This window comes from Anguilla rostrata, chromosome 3 (genome assembly GCF_018555375.3).
Source record: "Anguilla rostrata isolate EN2019 chromosome 3, ASM1855537v3, whole genome shotgun sequence".
Taxonomy (NCBI): Eukaryota; Metazoa; Chordata; class Actinopteri; order Anguilliformes; family Anguillidae; genus Anguilla; species Anguilla rostrata.
The window spans coordinates 10,515,902-10,537,085 of record NC_057935.1 but is presented as its reverse complement, the minus strand read 5'-3'; the positions used below and the strand labels follow the sequence as shown (position 1 = coordinate 10,537,085).

The 21,184-nt window shown below is 38.3% G+C and overlaps 2 protein-coding genes across 3 annotated transcripts; one reads left to right on the top strand and one right to left on the bottom strand.

Moving 5' to 3' along the window:
• Positions 1-1,398: 1,398 nt before the first annotated feature.
• On the top strand, positions 1,399-13,608 carry LOC135250092 (amine oxidase [flavin-containing]-like). Of its 2 annotated transcripts, XR_010328859.1 has the most exons (16): positions 1,399-1,838; positions 3,374-3,468; positions 3,930-4,067; positions 4,792-4,896; positions 5,175-5,266; positions 5,711-5,852; positions 5,978-6,127; positions 7,142-7,301; positions 7,891-7,987; positions 9,510-9,563; positions 9,664-9,721; positions 10,002-10,099; positions 10,707-10,818; positions 11,925-11,987; positions 12,193-12,505; positions 12,840-13,608. XR_010328859.1 is itself a non-coding variant. In XM_064326022.1 (15 exons), exons 1-15 carry the CDS (start codon positions 1,766-1,768, stop codon positions 12,346-12,348), a joined length of 1,593 nt encoding a protein of 530 aa, XP_064182092.1. In that variant the 5' UTR covers positions 1,399-1,765; the 3' UTR covers positions 12,349-13,608. The 2 variants fall into 2 exon arrangements, 1 of the variants encoding a protein (XP_064182092.1); XM_064326022.1 differs by having other exon boundaries at positions 12,193-13,608.
• A 1,141-nt stretch (positions 13,609-14,749) lies between these two features.
• On the bottom strand, positions 14,750-20,532 carry LOC135250091 (FUN14 domain-containing protein 1-like). Its single transcript, XM_064326021.1, has 5 exons — positions 20,413-20,532; positions 19,283-19,433; positions 18,851-18,926; positions 18,512-18,640; positions 14,750-18,217 (listed from the first exon to the last, which is right to left on the bottom strand). The coding sequence occupies exons 1-5, from the start codon at positions 20,429-20,431 to the stop codon at positions 18,140-18,142; spliced, it is 453 nt and encodes a 150-aa protein (XP_064182091.1). The 5' UTR covers positions 20,432-20,532; the 3' UTR covers positions 14,750-18,139.
• Between the last annotated feature and the right edge of the window lie 652 nt (positions 20,533-21,184).

The window sequence follows — 21,184 nt, the reverse complement described above, 5'->3', positions numbered from 1 at the left end:
TGAATAACTTGTTACGTTTAATACACAAATGGAGGTAAGAGAGGGACAATTGTCACATACTACTTGATGTCAAACCCAAAATACTTACTTAGAAATACTTTAAACACGTGTATATAATACCAATACAGAGCATTCGACCTGGGATGTTCATTAGCTGTGTACAGCCTAGGTTTCTATTTGCATATGGTTATAGCCACAGAACACATCAGTGTAGACATTACAGAAATTACATATCTACAATAGTGCAATTAAATTATGTTAAAATGAATACCCGCTCCTCTGAACACATACCTTCTCTGAAACCTAGACTGTACATCCCTCATAGTGACAACAGAGGGCACTATTGTAGGTTATTCATGTTGAAGGGAGTCAAAACCGGTTCATACAAGTGCATATCTTACAAGTACATATCTATTTGGAAGATATTCATTATGTAAAATATACATAGGAAAAAATATTTTTCTTTTTATTTGTAAGGCTTCAAATCATGATGAAGGCTATTGAGGGTCAATTTTAAAATTACATTCCATCCTGCTCTCATTTTTTATTTATTTATTGTTTTATAAAGTTTTTATGTCTTGCATTTGTCTTTCTAGTTCAGCACTGGACAGTTCCTGGGCTGCATTCCTGGCTGGTGTTAGTACTTACATGTGGTGCCTTGGGGAGAAATGTGCCCAACAGCTCAAGAGGCAGATATTAACGCAGATGTATAGTCACTCAACTTTCTCTGCCTCAGGGATACAAAGATGGAACCCTCTCAATCTGTGGCTTGCACACAACCTTCACAAAAGGCATACTAAGTTTCATCTGGAACATAAATGTTTTATTACATGTAGGGGGCATTGCTCTGTCCCATAAACAACTAATCTCACAGAACGTGGTTTCCACTTTCGTGGCTGTTATGGGAAAGATATTCTCCACTGTGCCCAATCAAACTCCTCCCCACCCCCGGGAAAAGTCAAGTCTCTCCCCTGTGTTCTAGTTCACTTTGATAGGGCTGATTGGATTTGGAGAGCTGATGCTGTGGCACAGCTACATGACAGGGTTCAGCCTGTGGGGTGGTGAGGCTAGGCTAACCCAATCACACACAAATGGGATTAAAGTGCCCGTCTGCAGGCAGAAGGTCCTCTCTTTTCACTGGGGCACGGCCACAACCCATTGGCTGCTTCATTCCCATGATCTTAGCATCTGTTTAATTCTGGTGTCTATCAATTAGCATGCAGGGGTGATTCAAATGGGTGATCAGCATGCAAGTGTGGCACAAGAAAAATAGATGTCAGTGAGGCCTCTATTACAAGTCCATACAATAATCAGCTTTTGCAAAATCATTATTATAATGACTTAAACAATGATTTAATTTAATAATGCCAGGCTTAAATGAACTGACCATCCCCCACATGTACAGACAATTAATATTTGTCCCCTGTAAAGGACATGAGACTTGGGTTTTATCATAAAGAACTTATTATACTAAATTTGGATCACAAAAAAAGGAAAATAAAAATTAAAAATTAAAAAACATGCAAATTTTTTTAACATTTATTTATTTAGGTAATCCATGACACTTGAATTGTGTCACACAAAAAAAACCAAAAAGAAAACCCACCTTTTTTTCTGCCAGTAGGACATGTTAGGTGATGAGAGCCTCTAGCCCCTCCTCTCCAGGGCCAGAGCAGAGCAGCAGCAGCAGCAGCTGGAGCAGCGCATCCTCAGACAAACCTGTGGCTTCTCGCCTCAGCGAAAGCACCGCTCCCGGAGAGCAAACATGGACCCGACGCAGAAGCCGAAGTCCGAAGCCCTGAAGGCCGATGTGATCGTGCTCGGCGGAGGCCTGTCCGGTGAGAATGCTCTTCTCCTCTGGCTCTAATTTGGGTTAAAATGGTTGATTAGCATGCATAATGCAATATAAATGCCTGTCTGTTGATGTTTTAGCTTTGTCCCTCCTCTATGCCAAGGCTTCATCTTTCAGGACTGATGTAAGCTTTATTTTGCACTGTATAACCCATCCAGCAGATTCATGACTGGGATAATAGCTAATATCAGCAACAGTGATAAAAAGTTAAGATTCTCCATGAAAAAATATTGTTGCTATCATGTTCATCTTTAAAGTGGTTCAAATGAGAAATATGACACCCTGTTAAGCAGAAGACACTTTGATGGCATTAAAGACAGGAAATGCAATGATGATTTTCAGGTATCACTTCAGAACAGAAGTGGCAGAAAAACTGTCAGTAGTGCAGTAGGGATACCTTTGATATCCCTACTCCTTGCAGATACCCCCACCCAGTTCCCTAGCGCTCTGCTAACCATTCAAGCACTGCTGCTGACGTTTGTCGTGTCACTTTGTGCTTTTTATTTGTTCCCTTTGGCTATGTTGTTCTTAAATAACCTTAACAGGCAGCCCAAGGAAGCTATAACTGACTTACAAATGGCTTCCTGTTCTTACTCTTTATAAAGGTCACCCAGGTACACTGCAGGCTGATAACAGGGGAAATTGATAATGGGGAATGAATTAGATGCTATCTGATGTCCAGAAACATTTTGACTGCAACCTTTTATTTCTGGTTGTAAGATAAGCAGAGAAAGAACGTAGAGAGAGAAAAAAACATTTGCTTCTAGATCTCTTTAATATCCTTTCATTGTTTTCATTATAAAATCTTTGTCTTCAAAATATAGGAAATAAAGGAAAACCAATATCAACACTACAGAGAGCTAGCTCATGTCAAAGTATCCAGTGTTATTTAAAATATATTTCTTTGTGTCCAGTAGGAAAAATATACTCTATCAGGGTTGACTCAACCCTGAACATATAGCAACAAGAATCTATCAGATGAATAAATGATGAATTATAGAAATAAAAACATCTAAATCCCTAAATCTCAACATGGGAACCTAATAAGGGGAGCAAATGGGTTGGTACATGATTATCAGCAGAATGCTCCCCTCAAAGTTTCCATAGAAACAGCACTGCCTCGTTTGTAATCTCGTCCCATTCAGTGCTTTAGCTGAGTCACAGGCTGTTCTCCTGGTTTTCGCGTGAAAAAATAATTTCCTGAGAGAAGGGGCATTTTATTGCTTTATTAGATGATTATCTTGAGAGAAATACACTCACTGAACAGTAGGCAGCTCAGGTAGGCCACTAGAAGGCAGAGACGTGGAATGTTTAAGGAGAGAGACAGATGGAGCTGAGAGGTTTTCTGTGATCTGTAATCCAGAAACAAATCTTGATAAAAACCACACAGATCTGGTTCACTGAATGTCAAATTAACATGGAATTCCAGATCAATTATTACTGAGAATGTGTATCTGAAAATAAAAAAGTAAAAATGCAAATGTACGGAGATTGTTGCCATAGAAACTTGTTGATTTGAAGGTCTGAGTGCTGCCAAGCTTCTGAAGGAGTCTGGACTGAATGTGGTGGTCCTGGAAGCACGAGATCGAGTTGGGGGCAGGACCTTCACTGTCACAGTGAGTGGCAGGACCATGTTCCTCATTCACATATTCATATATATGTGTTGTTTATTCAAGCACATTCGACAGAAACGCACTTTAAAAATGTGTTTTTATATGGAACACAATTGTAGGAGTGTATCAATAAAGTCTCTGCATGCTGTAAGACAATCTGTGAATGTTTTTTTTTAATATTTTGCAAAGCCGTAGTGACCACTCCCATTGGTCATTTGGCTCAGAATGCTAAAATACAAAAAAGGGACAAATAAATAATTTATTGGAACCACCACTTCTTGAATGAATTAATACAAATTATTGTAATGTAGCACTATTTTGGATAATGTTGTAATTATCCTTCATTAATCACTGTAGATCTGTGTTGTACATTGTTTATTTTATATACTATTTAATTCTGGTATGTTTCTATCCTTATTTTGTATATTGTATTTGCATGTAACTCTGTCCTCTCCTATTCTAAGGGGCCAAAGTTCAAGTATGTGGACCTTGGAGGTGCCTACATTGGTCCAACCCAAAATGGAATCCTTAGACTTGCCAAGGAGTTGGGAGTAAAGACGTACTTGGTGAACGAAAAGGAACATCTTATCCATTACACAAAGGTGACAATAGCAGCTAACTAGCAACCCCTTGCAGCTTCACACATGCTCAGTGCACACGATACATAATTACAAGCTCATACATCCCTCACGTCATCTCACATTGTAAGCCAGAACGGCAGCACACTCAGTAAACACAGACCTCCACACCCTGCCCCCGCTCACTCACACGCTCGCTCGCCCCTTTGTCAATTTACCTGCTGTGTCAATGTCTGTGCCCACAATAGGGCTGGGCACTGTTGTTTACTCTGGCAGATTCAATGTTGTCAGAGGTAATTGCAAGCTTCGTTCCTTATCAAAGTTTTTATCTTGCTTCTATGCCCTGTTGCTATGGATACGCAGCAGACAGGAAGGCCTGCAAGCACACATGGCATCTTCATTTAGGCAAACCGCTCTGTTATCAGAGAGACACTGCACTGCTTGGAAGCTTCTGGATGTAAATGTCAGAAAAGTTTCCAGACAGGCTTTTGATAACACTGATGTTTCAGTGTTTCATTTTGGAAAAAACTGTTATGGTGAAATTTTCACTTTTAAGTGTCAAAACATAGCATATGTTTTCAAATGTCTGCTGGAATTTGTGAGATAAACAGGAAATGTTAATATATGCAGAGAAAAAAATACCCATCCTTGTTATGTTTGCAAAACAGCAAGCTTCCAGAGGTAAAGTGTCTATGTGAGCTGCAAACATCGCCCCCTAGAGGCCTGACAGGTTTCTATGTTTTGACAGGGTAAAACTTACACCTTCCAAGGGCCTTTCCCTGCTGCCTGGAATCCCCTCGTGTATCTGGATTACAACAACCTGTGGAGGACCATGGACAGCATGGGGAAAAAGGTAGAAAAGGGTTATTATGGACACATTTTTAAAAATGCAAAACTAGAGTATAAACATCATCCAAAATACATAAAGACAAATGTATGGAATGCAGTGATAATTTATATTCAAGATGCTATCTAAAGCAGAATATTAAAACATGACAGATAAATGATTTTCTATTTTAGCTAACAGTAATCCTGGTAATAATTGTGGTTCTTCAGGTACAGCATTAGCTTTCCCTTCATCCCAGTAGAATTTGATGAGATTTTAGAGGACTGGCTCTCATTCCCTTGCAGATCCCTGCCGATGCTCCATGGACAAGCCCACATGCAGATGAATGGGACCGCATGACAATGAAGCAATTGATTGACAGGGTCTGCTGGACAAGGTCAGAGGTCACACATTCACATGTGTTTCACTGCCCCTCTACCCAGTGGCTGATTTATGAATTATTTTAGTAGATTTTTTTCCAGATGTAAAAAACTAAATTACAGTTAAAACCCTTTGAAGAGTAAGTTTTTGGAATGTTTTTTTCAAAATTCTAAATCAGTGTTCTAGAACTCCATTGCTTTCACTTACCAGTAGTGATTGTTACATCAGCATTAGAATGTTCAGTTAAAAACATTCTAATCACACATTAAATATGTGATCTCAAATTTTGTGATCTTACACCTTAAAAGGTTAACTGTCCTGTGAGTTAAATGTTAAAATGAATGACATTGGGCACTACATGTAAATAATACACACACTTCACCTAAAATCAGCTGTTGAAGAAAAACTGATTAGAAGGAATTATGCAACACCGTTTATTTCTCATATTTACATGTCAAAGGGCTGCAAAGGACTTTGCCGGACTGTTTGTCAATGTGAATGTGACATCAGAACCCCACGAAGTGTCAGCTCTCTGGTTTCTGTGGTACGTGAAGCAGTGCGGAGGGACAAAAAGGATTTTCTCTACGTCAAACGGGGGACAGGTGAGAAAGCTGCAAAGCTTTATACGCAATAGATCTTTGGCAGTTGCTGTCCCCTTCACAAGATAAAGCTGCTGCTTTCGCCACTTCTGCCACAATGATAACCGTGTTCATTTGAACCGTTACAGGAGAGGAAATTTGTGGGTGGGTCTGGACAGATCAGTGATAAAATAGCTGAGCAGCTGAAGGGCGGAGTCAAACTCAATCAGCCAGTGGTCAGGCTCTCTCAGGATGATGGAGGGGTTTCCGTGGAGACGCTAACTGGACAGAAATATCAGGTATGATATGATTTCATGTGGCACCACAGGCGCCGATATATATTATCTATATCCACTGTCTTACAGCACTCTCACTTTATGCTGTCAGGATGAAACTAATAAACAGGAAATAAAGGAGAACCAAATTGTCACCCATAACATTTTAATTACTCAAGAGGCTCGCATCCTTCCTAAACTCATTAACTGAGTTTATCTGTTCGCTGTATAATTATATCAGTAATGTTAGTTCAATTTACTCAAATTAAAGTCCATCATTACAAAGGGACTATATACCCAATCCAATGTTTGAAATTTCAAATTTTTGTTTGGAATCACTTTAAGTAATTTCTATTAATTTACTATGTGTAAACTAAATTCTATTTTATGCAGAGTTAAGGGATAAGGAAGTGGTGGGCTATGCAAGAGTGACACATTTTATTCAGCTTTTTTATTTACTTCATCTGTTCTGATGGAACATGAAGGACCATGATGGAAATAAGCCCAGGACTTTTTCGTGTTATCCTTGACAATTTCTTCACATGCAAGTCTTTTGATACACATGTTTTAATTTTGTCAAATAAACTAAACTAAACTAAACCGCTAACTACGGTGCATAATTGGATAAATCAACAGGCTGAATGAATGCAAGTAACTATGTGCTGGAGGTACTTTCAGTGTTCAGGCCAAATATTCAGGCTCAGACTCTTAATAGTGCGTCAAACTGTCCATCAAAGACATCTATGGCACATCGATACCAGTGCTGCCTAGCTCTAAAATTAGGGATATGGCATATTCCAGTACTGGAACCCCTATAACTTAGGTTAAGTATACAACCAACTCACCGTTTTTGACTCTCTCATCAAATTGGTTTTATGAGACTCAAAAAGCTGCTTATTGTGATCTGTACATCATGTTCTGTGGTTTTGTATATTCTATTAATAAAATCAGATGCTTGACTGACTGGATGTGTAGCTTAGTATTAAATTACAAACCAACCTGCTAGATGCCTCAGCTTAACCAATTTCACCCTTCCAGGCAGCATACGCTATCAGTGCTATTCCACCAGGCCTTACCATGAACATCCACTACGAACCCGAGCTGCCTCCCATCAGGAACCAGCTTATCCAGCGAGTGCCCATGGGCTCCATTATCAAATGCATGATGTACTATAAAAGGCCATTCTGGAGAGAGAAGGGTAACACTGCTGAAACCTACAGTACCTGCCATTATGTACAGGCACCGCTATGACATGCTATTCTGTTGTTAATGTAGTTTTACAAACATGAGCACCTGCTGTACACCAAAGGGGGAATTTACTATATTGTTGTTAGGTGAGGCCTGGGGACATACTACAGAACAGGTACAGCGTGTTCTGTTGCAGTGAGTTTTTCTGTCGTTATACTGTTACGTGAGCCTGCGCAATGGTCTCTCTCAAACCTGTTTTCATTACATGTTTGGAGTAAATCAGGGGTTCCCAGCCCTTGTTCCTGGAGATATACCATCCTGTGGGTTTTCACTCCAGCCCTAACAAAACACATCTCATTCAACAGCTAGTGATCTCGTTGAACAGCTAATTAGTAGAATCAGGTGTGTCAAATTAGAGTCGAAATGATCAAATAAAAACCTACAGGAAGGTAGATCTCCAGGAACTGGTTTGGAAACAACTGAAATATACTGTATACAATACAATGCTGTATCATACAGGCCTAAAATAACAGCATTAACATCTCTTGTTGTAACAAACAATATGCATCTAGCTTTGCAAACAGCTTAATGTTCTGCAGGCTATTGTGGTACCATGATGATCGAGGATGAAAACTCTCCCATTTCAATGACCCTGGATGACACTAAGCCGGATGGGTCTTGCCCGTGCATTATGGGGTAACTATTAAATTGTTACAATTTTAACCAAATTGGCAAGTTTCCTCAAACAATTTCAATATATATTTTAAATAAATATTTATCCATCTTTTATGTTACTATACTGTATATCTTAACACAGTCATTGTAACCATTTTATCCTGCTATACAACTCGCAAAATGTTATTTTATTATTATAATTATGTTTCATTGCTGGCATGAGTTTGCGCTAAAGTGGGAGGCTAACTTTTTGAAAAATTTTGTCAGCCCCCCTGCTGGTGTTACATGATGATGAAAAAAAGATTCCACTGGATAACTCCTGATCGATGATCAATGTTTTCCATGTTCTTGGGAAAGAGATCTATTGGTCTGTACACCGATATTATGCCATTCTGCTCCACAACATTGACTCGGAGCACAAAAAGCCAAGTTGTCTACCAATTAAATTATGGAGAAGGCTAGCAGTTTAGAAATATTTGTGGGACTCTTATCATGGCAGTTTCATCATTCATCATTAACATCACAATTACATTGTTTTTATGTTCCTGTTAAAAAAGGTGCTTCCTGGGGCAAATATTATGATACAATCCCATGGGCCAGTTAAATATTCTATGTTTAATTTGGCCATAAAATGCAGCCCAGTAATACAAAGATGCAGCCAGCCAAAATATTATAAACTACATCTCATTGCAACATTGACATGAGGGGATGTTGAATTAGGCAGAATACTGAGGATAAAAAATCCCACACCCCTCCTCCACAAAAAAAAGAGAGGAAAATTTTATTCTTCATGGCTGCATAGCTATTTCTGGCATGATGTGGCTGAATAGTGTAAATAAGCCCTCTAAAAATGAAAATCACACAATCAAGAAAAAACTAGTTTGTTAAGATTCTGGGATTGCAATTTGCTTGTAACAAAAACCAGCATACACAGGGGCCCCCAAGACCAAGTTTGAGAACCACTGCCTTAAAGAATATCCGCATTACAGGTACTATCAATTGAATATTATTCTATGTCAAGGAAACTTGAAAACAATACTGCATAATATTCAATAATATTGATACTATACTGTGCTTTTCTGTGTCTGGAGACTTGGTTTTTGTGAAAAAAAATCACTTGATAGCAATACCATTATCATTTGATTTAAATAACATGATGATAATATTTTAGAGTAAGTCATCCGATCCAGTCACAGCCCCTCATTAAAACATCATTTTTGAGATCTTATTGTGAGTCAGTTATTACCAGAAAGCAGCCAATAGACATACAGAAATAGGGATGGAAAGGATAGTGAAAAATAAAAAGTCGCATAAAAAGTCTTCTTCAAATAAAGAAAAATGTACTGGATTTTAAAAAATATATTCACTGAATCTCTACTAGGGTAAAAGTCTTTGCTGGTTTATAACAAAGAGAGGTTTAAGGGAGGTGGCAGAGACAGAACGATGAACAGAAACATCCACATGAGGGCAGTAAAAGCATGTCTTTCCCTCACATGCAAACTAACCATTATTACCATGAGACTGAACAAAATTTCTGCTACAGGTTCATTTTGGCAAGAAAAACTAGAAAACTCATTAATTTGACCAAAGATGAGAGGTAAGTCATGGCCATTTTGTACTTTTGCTGTTATTTGATTTTATTTCCTTTTGTAGTTTAATACTGATAATGGTGGTGAAAATTAGATTTTTTTTCATAGGAAAGAACAAATCTGCCAGATATATGCCAAGGTGTTGGGAACCCCTGAGGCTCTTCAGGTGAGTGTAACAAACAGCATTTAAAATTATTTGGAACTTACATTTATTACTAAAGTAAAATTCAAATGACAACTAATGTCACATATAGGGGCACTAGTTCAGTGATCATTAGCCGGCTGGCAGTCAAATCTCAAAAAGGTATTTAATGTTGATACTGAAAGGAGACTTCTCCCAAATAGCAGCTCTATCACACCTGGCTCCAGTAGTTCAGCACACCTGCTGGCTGATTTTGTTTAAAACATGTTTTTTTTTTTTTGTTTGTTTATTTAATGCCTCACAGCCTGTGCACTACGAGGAGAAGGACTGGTGCGGAGAACAGTACTCAGGGGGCTGCTACTCTGCCTACTTTCCCCCAGGGACCTTCTGTCAGTTCGGCAGGTACAATGCCACTGCCTCTGCTCACTGATATTCTGGCTGACTGATCCAGGTGGGGTGCATGTGTTAAAGCTGGTTAAAGCTGGCTACTGGCCAGATTCTCCTGGCATGGGTAGGATTCGGCAACAGGCTCTGGATCCCATTATCACATGGTATGTTACCCAGCAGACCCTGTAATGAAGCATTTGTGAAATAAACTGCAGTCTGTAATACCAGGGGCTGAGCATAAGAAAGAGGATTTTGGTGTTCAAAACTGAAAAACACACTATTCCCAGATTAGATTTGTTTGAACATAGCCTGGATTTATCTTAAAGTGTGTCAATGTCCCTGTCAAGTTTTCAATGTAAGTACTTTCAAAATTATTTTTCATATTTAAGGTTAATGGCATCCTTACCTTCAGTGAGAGGTAGAAATCTGTGTTTTCAGGTCAGTACAGTATGTCAATAGAGGACAATGTGGTGCACAGTGATGCACTTCAGATGCAATATCAATGATGCTTATGAACATTGTGTTGAACAGAGAGAGGCAGGCGGCCATAATGCTTTGCTTGACTGTTTTTTCAGAACCATTGTCCTGATAATCGATCCGTTTTGTTCCATCTTTTGAATAGAGTCCTGAGAGAACCGGTTGGCAGACTCTTCTTCGCTGGCACCGAGACGGCCACCAAATGGAGCGGGTACATGGACGGGGCAGTGCAGGCGGGTGAGCGGGCAGCCAGAGAGGTAACGAGTGCCAGGTGTTCGTTTATTTATTCGTGTTTACAATTCTATCAGCGATAACGCACAATGATCGCCTGGGCAACAGAAATAAAATGACTGCGCTCTCAGTCAAGACAAGGGAAATATTGGAAAACGAAAGCAGAAATGACCTAGTTATTTCTGTGCCACTCATTCAAAGGCTGTGTATTTAAAATAGGACCCCTTTCAGGCAAAACCTGAAAAAAATTCTTCAGAGGGTATTGCTAATTATGGAGTTATTAAAAAATGCTTCCATTAACAGAACATATTTAGCGGTCATAAGGAAAAACCTGGTTTGTCCAGAGTTTATAGTATGTAAATGAGAACTGGCTAAAGCTGGTAAAGGATCGTACAAATTATTTAAATTGTATTGTTGTTCCTACAAAGCTATGTCCCTCTGGACTCTAAATTCATTAAATCCATTCTAAGCTTCTTTATTGGTTAAACAAACCTTGTAAGATGTGAAATGTGTCCCTTTCAGAAGTAATTATTAATGTAAGATTATTGAAGCCACCAACTGCCAACTTATTCTCAGGACTCAATAAATGTGGGTCATGATAAAAGTCTGGATATTTCTCATGGAATAGCATTCATAATTGGAATAATACACATTTTAAATGAGTCACAGCCCCTAGAATTTTGCACATAGCCACAAAACAAAAGGGCTGCACCTTTGATAGTTTCCACATTATTTCTAAAACTTTAAAGTACCAAAGCATCCTCTTCTCCTATCATTTCCAAAAAGCTGTTTTCCCAAACTCACAGACATTACAAAAGCATTACAATACATAAGCTGCATGAATAGCCAGCTGAATAGCACTGGTGAAAACCCTGCTTTGTTCATGTGTATGCACATTTTCACCTTTTCAACAAAGGTACCATGCTCTAATGAATACAATCCATTTTGTCCAAGAGTTGTTTTCCTTTCCTACCACAAAGCATACTATGAGTAGCCACAGTGAGGTTTCCCATTGCTCTCAGGCAGTTTAGGACCTCTGGTCTTACTTTGGTTTAAGCAAACAGCTGCAGTGGACAATGTGGAATGTAAATCCCAAGGCAGAACCTTTTGGCATTCTCCCTGTGCCTTTCAGGTACTGCACGCCATGGGCAAAATCCCATTCTCAGACATCTGGATGGAGGATGCAGAGTCTCAGGTACAGGAAAAGTGGCGGATGCCCTCTTCCACTAAGAGTTCAGTCAAGAAGACTACTTTGTATTAACTGTGCAAAATGCACTTTTGTAAGTTTCTTGGGCTAAAAGTGTCTGCTACATGGCAGACCTGTACATTTTAACTTGTCTGCCTCAAGAAATTTGGGGTTTCTATACCAGCTCATTTCTCTTTCTTTATTCTTGAAACAGGAAGTGCCATCACAGCCAATCACAGTGGGCCTTTTTGAAGAGTGGCTTCCTTCTGTTCCTGCCTTCTTATCAACAATTGGAGTCTCTGCTGTTTTTCTCAGTGCACTGGGAATTGCCTTACTAAAACCCAAAATGCGGGTGCATCTTTTTCACTAAGTTAATTTTGGCAAAAAATCAAGTGTGGAGCTTTTCAATCCCTTTCCCCTTGGCTGTTGTTCTACTGACTTCCTATGAAGTCAGACAAATTTCCAATATTTTTTTTCCCCAGGAAAACAGCCATTCATTACCAAAGATCCCATCTATCCTCTGGCAGGTAATCAAACATAAATTCTGAGAACAAAACACCTTTGTGACAAAGTCAACATCAGGCAGCCATGCATTGAACACGACACCTTTCCAGTGAACGCTGACATAGATCCAACCATCCTAAATTTACCAGGAGCACAAAGCCTTTGGCCCATGTCAGTTTTTACAATACAATGAAACACTGTGAAAATGTCCTGTGGAAACATCATGAATGAATGCTAAAATCCATACACCACTGAAATTGTTTGTCTATCGCCTCAAGTTTTAACCTCAAACAAAAGAAAAAAGGGGGAGTTGCACAGGGTTTTTCTCTGGCTCTGAGTTTATTTTGTCTTACTCAGGTTAACCAGAAGCCTCATCATCCCGACCCTGAAAACAGAGAGGTGTTTTGTGCCCTACCAAACAATAGCAGCGTACAAGATTAAATTAGCCGAGAAAAATACCTGCAAATGCATCATTTCCATGAACATGTTTTAACATGTTTTGCTTGGTGTGATCAGTAAGCTTACTTTATACTTAACAGCATTTTTACAGGCTATTCTGTGTGCATTTCAAATTAACATTTTGATTTAAATTAATTGGCAAATAGTTAAGAAAGACCAGAATTATGACACAGACCACTGGGTCCCCAATTTCATTTCTAATGTCAGCAAGTCTCTCGGTGCAAATTCAATGTTTTAAATAAAATGTTAGAAATTCAGGATGCATTTTGTCGTCTGCTCGACCCAGTCGATGGTTATTCCTCCCCAGTTGATAGTTCACCCCCCACTCCATGTCACAATTCATCGGGAACTCCCACCAGTCCTGAAAACTACCATAAACTCTTGCTTTGGGAGTTTTAAACCTTTAGAGCTCTGTATTGTGGCATTACATAATAGTATGTTGAAAATAAAACAAATTCTGGTGCTTTTGCCATGGGACCTGTTGTAAAACAAACCCTTCGTGGGTCCAGGCTAATACTACACAATGCAAAGTCTGAAAATGTGACCAAATCTTTATTTCTGCTAATTCTGCTTACGTAGGAATGTTAGAAAATATTGTACCAGTAATGCTGGATCTTTACCTTATTTCATGTTCCTTTATTTCAATATACAGGTCAAACCTGTTCAGATCTCAGATCTCAGATCTCTTGACGCATACAAATTAATATGCTGCTTCGGACACGTATGTTAAGCCATTATTATCTGAAGCACACTATTTTATACATATTTTCAATTATTAAAATATGTTCCAACATGGTACACATTAACGCATGGAATAGGTTCTGAATGCTGGCTGGTAAGATTGCCCATTCCTGTCTTATCTTCTTATTTTTTATTATTAAAACCAGCTGAAGATTACATCTGCTTTTTATTAGGAATTTGTTGATTCACATGTAATATTTTATATGCCAAAATATTTGGCCATATCAGTCAAATACTTGTTTAAATGTATGGTACAGTCTAAATGTGCAGTGTTTTGCTTGTTTAAATGTGTGGCGATGACTAACCAGTGTTTTGTGGTACAGTCCTCATTCCAGTCTACAGTCTGTCAACATGGACCACTGTTTCATCACACAGAAAGATTTTGTGTGGGTTATTTATTAAGCATCTACTATAACAACACTGTGAATATGAAATAGATGAATCAATATTTCCTAGCCATTGCGGCCTTGGTATTCTTTACGTGCACTGCCATTTCATTTTCTACCTTTTTCTTTTGATTTCATAACAGTAAATTGGTTAAATTCAACGGATTACTCATTCTTGAACAAATTTAATCAAACATTTCAATCAGTCAGTGAAATTGTGAACTGTTAGATTTGTTTTTTTTTTTGTGCTGGAAGACCATGTCCAACATCTTGAGAGTTTCAGTGAAATATGAGCATACTTGACTGCAGATTTTCCCATCAGAGTGAACTGCTGGCTGCTTCTGTTGTGTCAGTATTGTTAAATGACAGGCCTTACAATTTCAGTGTAACTAATTTTCTAACTTTTTGTCTTACCTGGGTGCACTGTGCTTTATGTTAGAATGAATGTGCCATAAGAACTTCCCTGAAGGTCCCCTGAGCAAAATAAAATTATTCTATTCTATTTGTGACATCATATGCTACTCAGACCACTGATAAAATAAAGCAAAATGGATGATGTGTCTATGATATCTGTACAGGTGACATCAAAGTAACCACAACACCAGTGCTATATTTCCGTTGATCTCAATAATTTCATACACCACTAAAATGGTCTGTCTATGAATTAAATTTTCTCAAGCATTAGTGTTCATCTGCTTTATTTCCTCAAAGTGAAACATTAAAACACATTCAATTTAACAAATCCACCACTTGCAAATTAAATACAACATCCACAACATTTAGGTATACAGGGATTTCTCTGAACAGAAATGAATTAAATAATTTTTAAGCCTCAATAAGTAACAGCTCAAACTCAAGTTTGGCACAATACCATAGCTGTGTAGCATTTTTTAAATCCATAAACATACCCTTTTCTCCAATTTACTGTGATCCATTATGTTTGTAGCTGTTAGACTACTTCCCTGCAATTCTCATTTTCTCTATTTAAAGGACACCTGGCAAGATAGACCAGATGCTTCATGATATGCATCCAGGTACATTAAAACTGCATGCAATATTACACATGAAAAGCTTGTACTTTCTGTCAAATGCAGCTTTTTAACAGGGTATGCAGCTTCCCATTCAAGTACGGTATTATAATTTTTTTTAAAATATCTGGCTGGCAGTAAGCCAGTGTCATCAACTGGAGAAGGTGCAGGTAATATGATATGTTCAAAATCATATACGTAAATAATTCATTCACAATCATCTTTTTAAATCAGACGGTTCTCCCATAAAAAAAGTTTTATAATTACTGACTTTTTTGTTGTTGTTGTAATGTGACAATAGGCAAAGGATGGAGTTGGGGTTAATATGTAGAATGGATTTAAAGGAAACTTTTACTGCGTAACCAGCTGTATCAGCCCTGTAAACGTGACCTGATTGGCCCAAGTCAGTGGTGATACAATCAGCCAACTATCACTTCTCAGCAGCCAATGTTAGTCCAGGAATGCCACACTACATTTCTCAGACATATTATACCTGCCAGCATCAAATCTTACATTTTGGAGGTCCCCAAACAATTTTATTGCATCCAGAATGCATTTGATTCTATATCAACTAGTAGCAAGCACTGGCCCATAGTTGATTCTGACTAATATTATGAGTAAACTGTGTATATCAGCAGCTAATTTTAGCCAGACACAGCAACATTAGAACTGCCCAATATACAGCAAGCAAGGCCAACTTGAATGTTTTTGCTAGGTCACTGCTGGTGGTCAACAATGGAGTATTCCTCTTGGCCATTTGGATTGCTGATGGGCAAACCTTGGCCCACTGATAGAACCTGCATAAGAACAATTCTGGGCCAGCTGGGTCATGTTTACAGGGAATGCTTCTTTGACCCCAATCATACCATAGGCACTCTGGTTTTTCCTTTTTCTTTGGGAGGAAAAAAAAAAGTGGTAGACAAGGCAAATTCACTACAAGGAACAGATAAGTAGTGTTTTAAATGCAGATACAGGCACTGATACAGGAACAGATTAACCAATTTTCATTTTTTTAAAAACTCAATAATATGAAAATATTTCTACATTTTAAGAAGCATCATATTTTCAGATTGAGAATTTGATAAAATATGAGATTAAACCGTACAGCATAAAGTCATTATCTCGGTCACATCAGATTTGCAAATAAACTTCCCTAAACCCACTTGTACTTCCAGGAGAATACAAATCAAAGCATCACAGACACCTAGGCACCGCCTGTTCTGTTATGCACTTATCTTACAAACAGCAACCAAACCAAAATCACTTCGATATACACCATCATTTTATGTTCCAAACATTCCAAAATAAAAACAAAGAACTGCACAGGGTGAATATGTATACCACTGTACAGAAAGGTATCTTTCATTTGAGACATTAAGTAATATTCAGATCATTACAATTATACTCATTGTGAACTCTTCTGTAGCTAGCTGTAGTCCTGTTAGTACATGTTTGTGTCCTATTGAATTTTGAAGAGATAATTATTTCCACCATGTCTGATTGTGGTTCTGATGGTTTTATAATGTACCGTATTATTAAAATTCTGCATTCTACCATGCCTTTAATATTATATTGAGCACATTAGAATTACAAAATCCTTGCAAACACCATTACCCTTAAGTAAAATAAATTTACCCTTTTCAAATGCAGAATGATTTCACATAGGCCCAACGTTTAAAATACCACTAGTGTAGGACCATGAGCAGCACTCAGCTATCAGTGAAATAGGCCTAATATCCCACAATTGCAGTGTGGAAAGAGACAGAGACAATAGGAATTCAGAGAAAACAGAAGACAAAACCTCACTTTTTGGTAGATAAAAGCAGGGGTGCAGTTTCACACAACATTCACTGTTAATGATCTCTGGTAAGATATGCGACTTGTATCCAGGTAAAGACATGCATGCTGGTCTGTACACTGCTGTAAACTGAAGTGGCTCTGTGCACTGTGTGCAAGCATGCTAAGCATGCTACTGGCCCATCCTGTGGTTACATAAAATTCTTGCTAGCAGTGCTATTTTAGAAGTTGTGTAATGTTTCAAGTGCAAAGTGCAACCTAACTTAATGTCGCTTTATTTATACAGACAATAAACTTCACATTTGCTTACATTTATGATTTAAGTCCTTAACAGAATGGAGTGAAACCATACTTGATGTATAACAACAGCAGTGCAACTATCTATTTTAGATAAAGCAGTTCTCAAAATGTGTACAAAGGATTAACTATAGCCAAGGCCTTTTGTTTTCAGTATTCTTCACCCTTACACCATATACTTCACTATTCTCATTTGCACCTGCCCTGTAACTCTGACTTGCAACAGTAATGCGTTTCCTATTTAGATTACATGGACTTTTAGATGATCAACCAAAGCAGACAGAAGAAGTGTATTTCCAAAACTTGGAACAGACCGAATCAGAATAGCAAAGAAGTTTTAAAACCCGTAACAGGCAAGACTTTTACTACAAACTAATACATAAATAAACATTTTGATATTGGTTTATTTATAATGATATGGATCATTGAGATGCATCCCGGTAAAAAGTTAAAAAATAAATATAAAACATCTGAAGGTCAACAGACCCATCCCACCGTGGACATTTCGCTAAGAGGATCAATATGTGCTTTTGGAAATGGAATGGAAGTGAGGGGGAAGGCATGCTGAGTCAAAGAGAGTTTGAGATAAAATCTGCTCATTGGAAGTAATTCCATTTGCCTTTAATATGAAATCAATATCAATGCAAATTGAAATCTGCACCAAACTGTAATTCAGCTAGTAAAGGAGTAGAAACACTTCCTACTGGGCAAGGGCTGGGTTTGAAAACAAAGGGCCTTGGATACATACTACATTTTGAAGAGAAGAAATACATCATGGACAACATTTCAGGCTACATCAACTCAGCAACTCAGTTTCAGTGCATTGATGCAACTTTAATTTTGTTCAGAATGTGTAAATATAGTTTCATTTCATAATTATTCAGCCTTAACATCAAAAGTACCTCAAAATAGAAGATGTGTTCGGCTTTGGAAAAAATAAATTAAAATTCTAGGATGCCAGTCCAAGCAGAAATCCTCCAGCAAAGCCTCCAGTTAGAATGATGTTCTTCTTCACAAATATTGACACCTGCAGAGAGACAACAAGGCACATTCAGAATACCTCTTTAAGCAGCAGGGCTGGACAGGCTTGACTCTCTGATATTGCATTACATTACATTACAGGCATTTAGCAGACGCTCTTATTCAGAGTGACTTACACAACTTACATAGCATTTACATTGCATCCAGTTATACAGATGGATATATACTGAAGCAATGCAGGTTAAGTACCTTGCTCAAGGGTACAACGGCAGTGTCCTATCCTATACTGCCACCCCCATATTTTCTTAGGCTGAGCAGCTGTGTGGCGGCATGCCCTCACCTCATCTACTTTAGTCCGCACTTCCGCTGGGGGCCTCTCAGCATTCAGCTTCAGCTGCTTCTTGGCCTTGTTCACATCCTGCTCCACTCTCTTCCAGTCCACTGTGATGTACCCTGTGTGATTAGCCATCTAAAAAAAGGAAAACATTTCAATCCTTTGAAAGAACCAGACATAGCTGTTCAGAAACTGAATAGTGCAACTCGAATTCCCCCATTCTTACGATAATATCAACATACAAAGACCAAAAAAAAAAAAAAAAAAACTTGAACTGAATGCATTCAGGGAAGAGTGTGCCCCAGAAAATGGCCACCATTACATGTGAAAACAAAAACCACTTACCTGGAGGAGAAAGAAGCCGCCACCCACTGCAGAGGCAGCCAGCTTTCCAACTTTCTTAAACATGAACCCAGCACACCTGTATCAGTACAGACACAGAGACACCAGCTATTTATCTTTACTTAATTGTCTACAGAATTGTGTTACATGCCAAGATTTTTAAATATCAAAAGCAAGTTGGTACTCTATGGTACCCGTACATTAATCATGAAGGACATATGGACCAGTCGTGTGAGGGGAGTACTCAAATTAAGTTGACAGCACATTAATATTGATTAATTTACAGCTCTCATGTGAAGTGTAACTCTGCTTCAGTGTTAGGCACCTGCAGGTAATCTGGAACGAGGAAAACTGCTATGTGATTTTATTACTTTTTTAAGCATGATGCAGTGAGTGAATACAGAAGGCCAGTAAAGAAGGATAAAATTCTCTCACCAGCCAGTAACTCCACCAATTGCAAGCTGTGTGGCCACTGAACGCTTCTCAGCAATAGGTCCGGAGTTATTTCCAAAGACTCTGTTCCACCATCGTTGTCTCTTAGCATACTCTGCCAAGTCCATGACATCAAAGCTGTCTGTATCCCTGTCTATTAAGTACAAGTACATAATCACTTCAGACGTATGATTTGTTTGAAATGAAGCCAACTATGGGTCAATAAATATTCAAATCTTTCTTTGAGTGGATTGTCTGACTATTAAGTCCAAATGATATCCAGAGATTAAAAAATAGGTCCAAGGCACTTACTGGAATTCAATTACACTAGGGATGCATGAATGTCATGTCTCAACAATACTGCAATCCCTCAACACGATCATGGCTGAGGCTGTCAACACTTTGACTTCTTTCAAAACATCGACCTTGAAACAAGCTACATATTATCCAAGCAGATTAGTTTAGTTGCAGAGATGGTACAGGATATTGTCTACGCTAAAGTACTAAACATTTTCAAATCTGACCAAACATGCTTTGGCGGGTAGTAATCACAAATTTAGGGCATTTTAGGCACGCAGAGTTAACCCGGGAAACACAATTATAATGTATCTTCTGCTAGCATCATCCATGCGCTATCAATGGGATGGGTAGGTAAGGTAAAGGGAGTTCACTGTGGAATCCACTGCTTTAACTGACAAATTTCGCGTTACACGAAACCAATCAGACCCTCAAGGACTAGAATTGCAATTCCGTGTATTTACAAGTTCTAGTGAGCGACTCCGCTAGCAATAAATACAAACAAACCGATTTAACATGACATAAACTGCCCATAGCAGCAAACAATTGAATAGATATTGATAATGTTTGCATACTTAAATAAGGTTTAGTATGTATTCAAATCTCAATTCCTTTCACTTTCGAATGTAAAAGTGAAAGCAAGTTAGTCTATAACCTATGATTCCAAATGAAGAAGAAATATCGTTAGCTAGTTAATCCATACAATTTCAGAGAGTAGCCTATACCATAACATAATTCGTCCGCCGTATATGTTTAATCAATGACTTCACAAGCGTGCAAAAATTCATACAAAATTTTTCTAGCTTGTGAATAATTTAATTTATAAAAGCACTTACCCTCCGTACACTCGGCCATGTTTACTACATTAACCCGGATGTACTTCTAGAACGACTAATACATTTCCTCGTCTTGTTATGTTTTATTGGCAGTTGCGCCAGACTGGTGCATCATTGCCACCTATAGGAATTTAGAAGTAAAAATTATATATATATAATACTATTGTATTTGTTGTGTGCCTACACAATAATGTAAGTGATGAAGATGCCTTGACCAATCAGTACAGTGTGAACAAAACATCACTCTGTCCTGGATTTAATCAATATTTGCTTTGAGATGCAATTGAAAGGTAAATCAGCATTTTTTCCCCCCACGAACATTGTTTGGGGAGTTCAACAATCATTAAAACTAATTGGCCAAACTTAGTTTGCCAAAACAAGATTTAACGCGTACATTTACTTGTCAAGTTAAAGACAAATGTTGATTGAATACAGGTCTCTATGTGAAGTTGCTACTCAATTTCCTTACAGAAAGAAACATCTGATGACATTTCTTTCCCAAGGTTAAACACCCCAGCTCCCAAAAAATTAAATTGCACCGTTGATTTTACCAGCGCACCTGCTTTCAATTAAAATGACATAATGTCAGTGCACAATTCAAAAAATGACCGCAATAACGTTACTAACAACATTCTGAGCTAATTGGACCTGTGGGGGATGTTAATGAGTGCTCTTGCAAGGACATATCACAACACAATGTGTCATGGCAGAAAATGACCATGTTGCAACTTCAGTGTCCTCATCTGATTTCTGTAAGATTAGTGGCTCACGT

Coding starts and splice junctions, on each gene's coding strand:
- LOC135250091 (XM_064326021.1), bottom strand. Junction 18,927..19,282: donor ATTGGTGGAGTTACTGGCTG/GTGAGAGAATTT, acceptor GTACTGATACAG/GTGTGCTGGGTTCATGTTTA. Junction 18,641..18,850: donor GCGGCTTCTTTCTCCTCCAG/GTAAGTGGTTTT, acceptor TCCTTTTTTTAG/ATGGCTAATCACACAGGGTA.
- LOC135250092 (XM_064326022.1), top strand. CDS start 1,766: ATGGACCCGACGCAGAAGCCGAAGTCCGAAGCCCTGAAGGCCGATGTG. Junction 4,897..5,174: donor TGGACAGCATGGGGAAAAAG/GTAGAAAAGGGT, acceptor ATTCCCTTGCAG/ATCCCTGCCGATGCTCCATG. Junction 9,564..9,663: donor AATTTGACCAAAGATGAGAG/GTAAGTCATGGC, acceptor TTTTTTTCATAG/GAAAGAACAAATCTGCCAGA.